This window comes from Drosophila persimilis, unplaced genomic scaffold, assembly GCF_003286085.1.
Source record: "Drosophila persimilis strain 14011-0111.01,24,50 unplaced genomic scaffold, DperRS2 tig00000002-arrow-pilon, whole genome shotgun sequence".
In the NCBI taxonomy this organism is placed as follows: Eukaryota; Metazoa; Arthropoda; class Insecta; order Diptera; family Drosophilidae; genus Drosophila; species Drosophila persimilis.
Window position 1 is genome coordinate 18794911 of NW_020825289.1, and position 9179 is coordinate 18804089.

A 9179-nucleotide genomic window follows, 5' to 3' on the forward strand; every position below is an offset into this window, starting at 1 on the left:
TAGTTGAATTGAATTGTGTGAGTAACGGGGGTAGCGTAGCTCCGATCAAGCGACGATTATACTATATCGCGAACATTACTTTACCGCAGCGAACAGGCAAACAGGCAGCAGTAGTCGCATTGAAATCATCTCATCTGCGATCCACACACAATAACGAATTCCAGTCCCCATCCGAATCAATAACAAGTTAGCACGAATTATACAATAATTTTTGTAATTGATTAGCAGCTGCCACAACAAACAAAAACCAAAAAAAAAAAAATAATGATACCAATAATGAAACAAAAAACTCCGCTGCAGCAACAAAATGTATGGCAAACGGTAGCAATTATTTTCTACAAAAACCAAAAAAAAAAACTATTTAAAATATGTAAAAAAAAAAATCAAACAACAAAAGAGAATTTTAAAAACGAAAACCAAAATTCTTTTAGGTCAGAACGAAATTACATAATTGTGTGCCATGGCAAAAAGGAACGAAAAATATTAAATGTATTTGATATCAAAAAAAGAAAACACAGAAAGCCAAACAAATACGAAACCGAAAAGTCGAGAAGTCGAGGAGTCGAAAAGTCGAGGAGTAGAGAAGTCGAAAAGTCGAGGAGGAAGAGTAATAATACATGAAAATTCATAGCGTCAAGTCAGACAAATTTAATTTAATTAAATGAAAGCAAAACAAATAAAAAAGGAAGCAAAGCTGCTAGACAACAAAACAAAACAAAACAGAAAACAATATCCATTGAAAACGACTACTCAAACCATAGAGTTTTCCGAGGGAAAACGTTTGCAGCCACCCCTCCCAAATAACACTATCCTAGAAGAAACTGATAAAAACAAGTAAAAATCTAACATCTAACATCCCACATGAGACAGCTAAGAACTTTAACAAAATAAACTGAAATCTTCTGTACTTGTTGTTAAAAAGAATGCAAACCAAAATGCGTCATAAAAAACCAAAAATAGAAAACAAAAAAAAAATAACGAAAAAAACCCAAAAAAAAAAAATAGAACACGGAAAACGAAATTTTCATAGTCCTTAAGCTAAAATCTAAATACGAAAACAGTGGAAATTCCCCAGCCAAACTATCTAAAGTAATGAAATTGAATTCTGACTATCGAGAGATGGAAAATAGTAATACTATGTAATAATAATGGCAACTGGCATAATTATGGTAATTGTAAAATAATTAAACAATGACGTAAAAGTAAAACCAAAGCAGAAAACAAAAGGAATATAATAAAAAAAAATTGTTGTTATTGAATGTATTTGTATAGAAAAATTATTATGATTATGACGATGAATAATAAATGATTACAAAAATAATAATTATTGTTCAAGCCGAAAAAGCAAAAAAAAAAAACACATAAAAAAACAAATATATATATATACGAGAACACGCTTTTGACTTCCTTCTGGTACGGCGGAGGATCACAACCAGGCTGGGCGAGGGCAACCTCCACGCAGGCCCTTAATGACACCCCCGAGAATTTTCCAGGAAAGCAAGGAAAAGCCAGCCAAGGTTCAACCGACTTTAGCAGACATTTTTCACATTTTAACATATAGAAATAGTAAAGTGTTCCTTCGCTCCAGGAAAAACTAAGAAAACGCTCTGTAAGGGTGTAGAAATGTTGGCTCTTCTGGTGAACGGCGTGATCGCACTGCCATGCCAAATATTTCTATAAAATACTGCGCGGCTTTAGTTTTGCCAAAATAATCGCTACTAACGTGGGCTCAGTCGTCAAAACTTGATTTCCGCAAAGGAGAATCCAGCGAAGTGCCTGCAATCAAACCGAAACTTGGCCAGAATTTCAGCTCATGCTCAGAGGGCTGCGGGAAGTCCGTTGGAGCAGAGTCCTAGTATATTCTGGCAAATGGCATGTGTAAAAATCTCTCACGGATTTGCCTTTGAAGTGCCAAGGCTTGTGGGGGGCCGCAAAGGACTGTGGGTTTTATGTAACTTTCACTTTTCGCGCCCGCTCCCAACGCAGGTGCTTAACGGCTCTGGCAAAAGGCAGTAACAGCAACAGTAACAGAAGCAACAACACTCTAATTAAGCTAAGCCGAAGGGAAAACTCAGCACAGGAGGCGGAGCCCGAGGAGACCGCGGAGCCGAAGGGAGCAAGAAAGATCCGACAAGTAGCATCGGGATGCCGCCACCAGTGCCGAAGCTGGCTCATCTCTCGGCTCGTCGGGTCATCGGCTCGGCTAGCTGGCTGGCTGCCTGGCTGCCTGGCCGGGAAACGGAACTCAGATTGGTTTCGACTGGCGAAAGGGAAAGTTCGAGCAGCGGATACGGATGCCAGCGCCATTTGAGCGGTAATTTTTGCGAACTTTTGCGCGTGCTGCCAGTGAACGCACTTTTGGCGGCTAGTGTATACGAGTGTATATTTAAGGAGTATGTAGCTTTTCAGGTGTGCGTTCGCGTGTTTGTGCTTGCCTCTGGCTAAATATTTGCCAGCCATTAAAGTGCGGCGCTGCCCAACGGTTAACGGTCAACACAACCTGTCCTGTCCCCAAGTATTGTTTGTGCTTCCACTCGCTTTTCCCCCCACTGTGTAATTTGCATGTGCGGTTTTGTATTGCATGCTTTTTGGCACCAGACGACCAGAAATTTTCGAAAATGAGGCGAAAAAGAGTACAAATCAGTCCATTCGAATTATGGTTAACAAATCTGCTGGCGGAATTGACAGCTACATGGTTTTCTACTCAGATGAATTGTGAATGGCTAGAAGGTCAAAGGTGACACTAGCAGTTCTGCAATAATACCAGCATTGACATGGCTTTTCTCTTAATTGATTATAAGAATATACTAATTGTATGGCGGATGTTATCAGAAAAAACCTTTTTATATAAATCATATAAATCTATTTAAATCCATATAAATAAAACCATTTTAATATAATACTTAATTCTTCTCCAGCTCCAGACTTCTCTTAAGCTACTTAAATATTAATTGAGAACACTGCCGGAAGGGGTATTATGTGTGGAAAATGTGGCAAGTGAAACGCGCATTGTCGGGTCAGTGTCAGACCCTACTCGGTGTCCTCCTTCTGAGCGCCGCGTTAATAATTCACAGCGCACAAATCGGAGGAGCCGCGAAAGCTCAGCCGAGACTCGAACCCGGCGTGGGTGAGGTGAATAGCGCCGAGGCGGTCAACGGTGCGTATGGCGTGAAAGCGTTTGCGCAAAGTAATTGCGAAAATGGTTGGATTCTCCCCCAGAAAATGGACGTGGAAATGTGTCGAGGCGACTGCCGCGGAGTGTGTTCCATGTGCGATGGAATCCCAACGAAAAGTTCGTTGTGGAGAGTCGCGAGAGTCCGGCCATCAACTCCTCCAAGCTGGCGCCACATCCGCGGCTGAAGGTCTCCAAGAACACGAAGCTGACGCTCAGCCCCAAGCTGTACCTGTGCCACGACAAGTACTCGGAGCTGTGCCACAACAAGACGCAGCAGTTCCGGCAGCGCATCGTCCAGACCTTCGAGAAGTCCATGAGCGAGTCCTTCAACGACTCCCAGCCCAATCCCTACCACGTCGACTACAAGCCCGTGTTCGGGGACAGCTTCGAGGAGCAGTACTATCCCTCCACCTGCCTGGTCATGGAGGCGGGCGTGCGGGTACTCCGCCGTAAAGACAAACCCTTCGATAAGGTTCCCTTCGGCCGCCTCTTTCCGCGCCAGAAGCTCTTTCGCAACATCAAGAACATCAAGACGTGTGCGATTGTCTCCAGCGCGGGCTCCCTGGCCGGCTCCAAGCTGGGTCGCTTCATCGGTAAGCAGCTGCAGCCGCAGCAGCAACGAGCTGCACGCATGCACAATAAGTCGGAAGAACTGCTCATGATCATGATCAGTTTGATGATTTACCCGTCTACTCCAATTTCGTTTTGCTTTATTTCCATTCGATTCGTTCCCAGACACGCACGACATTGTGATGCGATTCAATCATGCGCCTACGCAAGGACACGAGGTGGATGTTGGCAGCAAAACCACAATTCGTGTGGTGAATTCTCAAGTAGGTGGCACCGAACCCGAACCCGAACCCGAACTGGCACCACAACCTAGTTCCGCACTCGCACTGCGTGTGCTCTCCCCCCACAACTTTGCCCTCCCCCCACAACTGTGCTCCTCTGCTCCCCTCTGTTCTTAGGTGGTCACCAAGCCCGAGTTTGACTTCGCCCACGCTCCCATCTTTCGCAATGTGACGATCGCCGCCTGGGATCCAGGCAAGTACAACGGGACGTTGGAGGACTGGCTCACCAGCGCGGACTATGACCTGTTCAGCAACTACGAGATCTATAGGCGTCGCTATCCCAAGTCGCGGGCCTTCCTTATTGATCCCCATTCCGTGTGGCGACTGTGGCAGACACTGCAGATGTTTGCCGGAAACCGTTCTATTAGGCGTAATCCACCCAGCTCGGGTTTCATCGGTGAGCATTTTGATTGCTTCTGGGCGCTTTTAATATTGCATCTGCATATTATATTGCATATATGTATTTTCAGGTCTGGCCCTGCTCTTGCCCCATTGTCCTCAGGTGGACTTTGTGGAGTATATTCCCTCCACGCGGCTCAATGGACGCTGTCACTACTACAGCAAGGAGGTAGACCACCCTCGCTCTATTCTCCTCCCAGCAGTGTTTCGATTCAATTGTTGATTCAATTATTTCGCTTGTATTCAGATGAATGCCGCCTGTACATTCGGCTCTTGGCATCCCCTGGCCGCCGAGAAGCTGATGACATTGGACATGAATACGGCGGATGACATGTCTGTCTTCCAGTTTGGCATATTGCGTATACGCAGGCCGGACAAACTGCTCTGCGGCTTCAACTTCTTTGGCTATTGAGGAAGGCGAGCCAGCAGCGGAAGCAGAGCTGACGGACAATCGACGTGCATTTAATCAGCGGTTTTCACCAAGTGCAATAAACAATTCAACTTTGCAATGAATATAAACTGAAGTATTATTTACCAATACTTGGATCGCTTGTCCCCTTGTCTCTCTGGGGAATGACGCCCACGCCTGCAATGGAGCCAGAGCCTGGGGCAGAGCCTCAAGTGGCTGAGCAGTTGATTCTTTTGGCTTTTGATTGCTTTTCCTGTTGGCTTGCAATGGGAATGGGAGCCCCGAGGTGGTGGGGGAGGAATTATGACTGGATTCATGGATCCATGTTTTTCTACCCATTAAATGCCATAACTGTTTGTCTACACGGACGACCTGAGTGCAATAAGTATTATTTCAGCCCCAAGGATGCCAGCAGCGTGTGGGTGTGGGTGGGTGTGGCTGCTGAGAGGTGCTGAGAGGGTGGAGGGGGGACAGCACTCATTAATACGTGATGCGGCATGCTGAACGTGCAGCGACTGCCAAACAGGAGCCGCCGACGCAACAACAGGCGACAGCCGAGAGTCAGAAATATGATGGCAATTTTCTGGTCGCTTTCCGCCGTTGTTGTCCCGCTGCTATATGCGGCGTATGCGCAATTAAATAAAATATAGCCAAAATAAATATTGGGGTTCCATTGAACCAGGAAAAGGACATGCATCGAAAGTAACGGCCGCCGCAACGCAAAGGAAACAATTCAAGGAAGTGATTTTGGAATGCCCGCCATGCAGATTTTAATTTAATCCAAATTTCAGAAAGGATTTTTCTATTTTACTCAAACCCAGCGGCCAGGTGAACCTTTCTTGAAGCCTTGGTTATCCTCTCTTCCTTTCGACAGCCCCGACAGAAAGTTCACCTAACTCGGCTTGAACACAAAAGAACTGTAGTCCGAATTCTTGATTTAAGCTTCCAATTTTGTATTGTTGTTTGCCAAATGCAAATAGCCAGACAGCTCACGTGTTTACGCTTATGTTTGCCTCCTGCCAGCTCTTTGTTTTGGTAATTGTGCAGCGCCCAAGCCCGGCTCGCACTGCCCAGGGACCACTGACCACTTACCACTTACCACTTACCACTGACCACTGACCATTAGCCGTTGGACGTCGTCCACTGTTCGCTGGCGTTTAGTCGACGATTTTTTTGGATATTTTTGATTTTGTTTATTTTATTATATTCTTTGTATTTTTTGCTGAAGTTAAAGCTCTTTGCGCAGTCGCGTTCGTTGCCCTCGTGTGAACGTGTTTGCAATACTTAAATTTAACGAAACAGAATTATGAATTTTATAGCTAAAAGTCATAAAATGATTGCTGATTGTGTAAAGGTCTTTGGTAAGGGTGGAACTAGCAAAGGGGCTGTGGAGGTAAGTTGTATGTCAGATATTGATGGTTTCAGTTGCTGTTCGATTTCAGAGAGGATTATCATTTATCATCACTGTCATATTATATGAATATCCCTAATGAAAATTGTACATATTTTCATATGTACGAAAAGCTTTACCATTTGCCTTGAGGGAACTTTCCTTAGGTTTCCATAAATATCTATCTTTAGCTGTTTGTCACATTTCGAATGTATTTCCTCTTAGTTGGGGCCCCCTTCCCCCTTCCGCCTTGTGCCACACTGCTCCATAGATGCGCCCCTAGTTCGGAGTGCAGCTTTTACGAGTACGTAGCATGCAAATTAAAAAATGTTGCCTTTTTATTGGATTTTTATCAACTGGTGAATGACAGCCCCGGTCGCCAGAGAGGGTCAGTAGCAACGAGCATCGGGCTTGACATGGACATGGACATCTGTTTTGAGAATCAAAATCGGATTCTGTCTGGTTGTCCCGCCCGCCCTTCTGGCATGTCGATTCGGATGAGCTTCTGTGTTGTGGTAATTGAAATGAAATGTCTGTCCATCTATCCTTTCTCTGCGGATGAATGTATTCGATTCGATAGAGGGCTGCTGGAATCCAAGCGAAAACTCATGAGTCAGTGGACAACACTCGAGTGAAAATAAAGAAACAATAAAAATATTATAATATGTGTTTCTTCGCTCGGTTTATTCATTTGCATTGCACGTTTGCTTAGCCGTAGCTGGCAGTGGTCTGCTTTTGTTTTGAAATTTTATTTTCGGGTGATAGCATTACTCAAGAGATTTCTTAGAACTGCGGGGATAGTCAGGCCAAAGATGCCGAAACACAATACAAGCCATAACTTCTGCACTTGTGGGGCTTTCCATTGATGAAAGGGTTAACTCAGACAGGGGGTGGGCGAGTGTGTTTACGAGTGTGTGTGCCCAGGGTGAGGGTGAGACATCAGGGCGTGTCCTACGACCACAACACGTAGACAACTGCAGTCCGATCCAGCCAAGATTCAGACAAAAGATGGCTGGAACAGCCAGGTTGAGAGGAGTCAAGGTCGGGATACAACATTATTTGTCTTTCATTATCTTCTGAAACAGATGCGTAAGCTATATATTTATGTCTAGGAAACAGTAAAGAGTATCTTTAATTACGAGCTAAACCTGCTTTTGTCGTGCCAGTCGGCCATTCTTATGTACATTTCGTTGAGATATAGACCGTATCTTAAAGCTCTCAGATGAAAATCTGTTGGGGTTACAATTTCGTCTTCTAATAAACACACAGAAAATGAGTATGGAATAAAATCTATATTTAATGGACATTTATTTTGAAGGATATCTTTTGATATGCTGATAAGGAGCGCCAGGCAACCAACCAATTCATCCATCAGTCAATCAATCACACTTCCTGCTTGCAATTGTCTTTCTGTCTTTCTTTTGTATCTAAAATCGTTAGTTTATTTGTTCGAGAGGCGACATTTTCAAAACATTTAATGGCAGTACAAAAGAAGACATTATGGCATCAAGAGCTCGGCAAGGGAGGGATGGATCGAAGGTGGCAGGCGGTAAAGGAAGAGAGCGAGTGCGAGTGCGAGTGCGAGTGCGAGAGGACGGCATTCCAGCACGTTTGTGTGCGTATAAATCAAAATATAAGAACAATATAAAACGAAATTTAGCATCGCAGCGCTGGCAAGCAAACGAATCAGAATCAGAAATGAATCGAAACAGAGGAAAGTGGAGGAAGGCGGCGGCGTGCATTTCAAATGATTCAGCTTGAACTTCGCACAGAAGATACAAACCAGAAGAGAAACAGATACAGAGGCTTACTTACGCAATTCATGGGCCTTAAGAAGAAGACGAGGGCTTATCGCTTAGGCCCAACTCAGTCCCAGTTCTCGCCAGGGCGGGAGGGTGACTCATGCCGCCATTGATAAAACGGGATCACGGAGAAATGCGTGAGCTTCCCGTTATACTCATCGCTCCATGCGCACTAAACGAGGAAGATTCCACTATGCTCAAGCACCGGATCGGGGGATGGGATGCATGTTGACAGGGAAGGACGCGAGCGTCAAACTGAGCGACTGTCGTATCGGCCCGGGTCGGATCGTCTCGTACTGATCGCCTTGCGCCCGGCCGTATAAAAGAATCTAAGCCGAGCGCTCCGGACCTCAGTCTAGCACAAACAAAAAACGCATAACCAACTTGCAGTTACAGCAGCAGGTGACGCTGCAGCAAGGCATATCATTAAACGAATACGAATACTAAAATATACGAATTTAATTCAATTAATTTCAAATCGAAAAACGTCTGTTTGTTTGTGCTTCCGCTACGCGCAGAGCTTTTCGCTAGACAAATCGCGAGAGAAGACAGAAGAGAGACAGGGAGAGCGCGAACCGGGCTGCGCCCTCGAGTGAATCACCATCGGTAAAATTCGGCTAACAGTCGGCTAACAGCTAGACAACAGTGCGTGCTAACAGTCAGCGGAAGGAAGGACTGCAAGCTCGAGGTGAGTTCTGTTCTGTTCTGCTTTCGGCTTTCGGCTAGAAGGAGAGCTTTTGACGCCGCTCCGCCTGCTCCTGTTGCTTTTTAATCGAATGCAAGGGCTGGCCGCCTGGCTAATATTTTCAACCACCAAAACTAGGATTCATGGGTGTTCCTGTGTTCGTGTGTGTGTGTGTGTGTGTGTGTGGCAGTGCTTTATTATTGCTATTCGCGTGACTCGTAAATAAGAAGCCACACAGACACCTCCACACGGGGCATACACACGTACGAGTATAGGTTCAGGTACAGGTTTAGTTATAGCCATTAGACACACACGAACACACCCATGGCACACACAGCGGCAGAAGCAGACATATTTTCGCTGCCACAACAGCCACAGGCACAGGCACAGCCACAGAAGTAGAAGTAGCGCCCAGCCCCAGTGAGTCGTATACGAAACGTGCTTTGAAACGGTCGCGCCGCTCGTCCT

The 9179-nt window shown here is 45.3% G+C and overlaps 1 protein-coding gene across 1 annotated transcript; it reads left to right on the forward strand.

Moving 5' to 3' along the window:
* Window positions 1–2276: 2276 nt before the first annotated feature.
* On the forward strand, window positions 2277–4909 carry LOC6592954 (beta-galactoside alpha-2,6-sialyltransferase 2). The gene is made up of 7 exons (XM_002017661.2): window positions 2277–2314; window positions 2919–3157; window positions 3220–3768; window positions 3911–4008; window positions 4144–4423; window positions 4497–4594; window positions 4673–4909. Exons 2-7 carry the CDS (start codon window positions 2989–2991, stop codon window positions 4835–4837), a joined length of 1359 nt encoding a protein of 452 aa, XP_002017697.1. The 5' UTR covers window positions 2277–2314; window positions 2919–2988; the 3' UTR covers window positions 4838–4909.
* Window positions 4910–9179: the final 4270 nt, after the last annotated feature.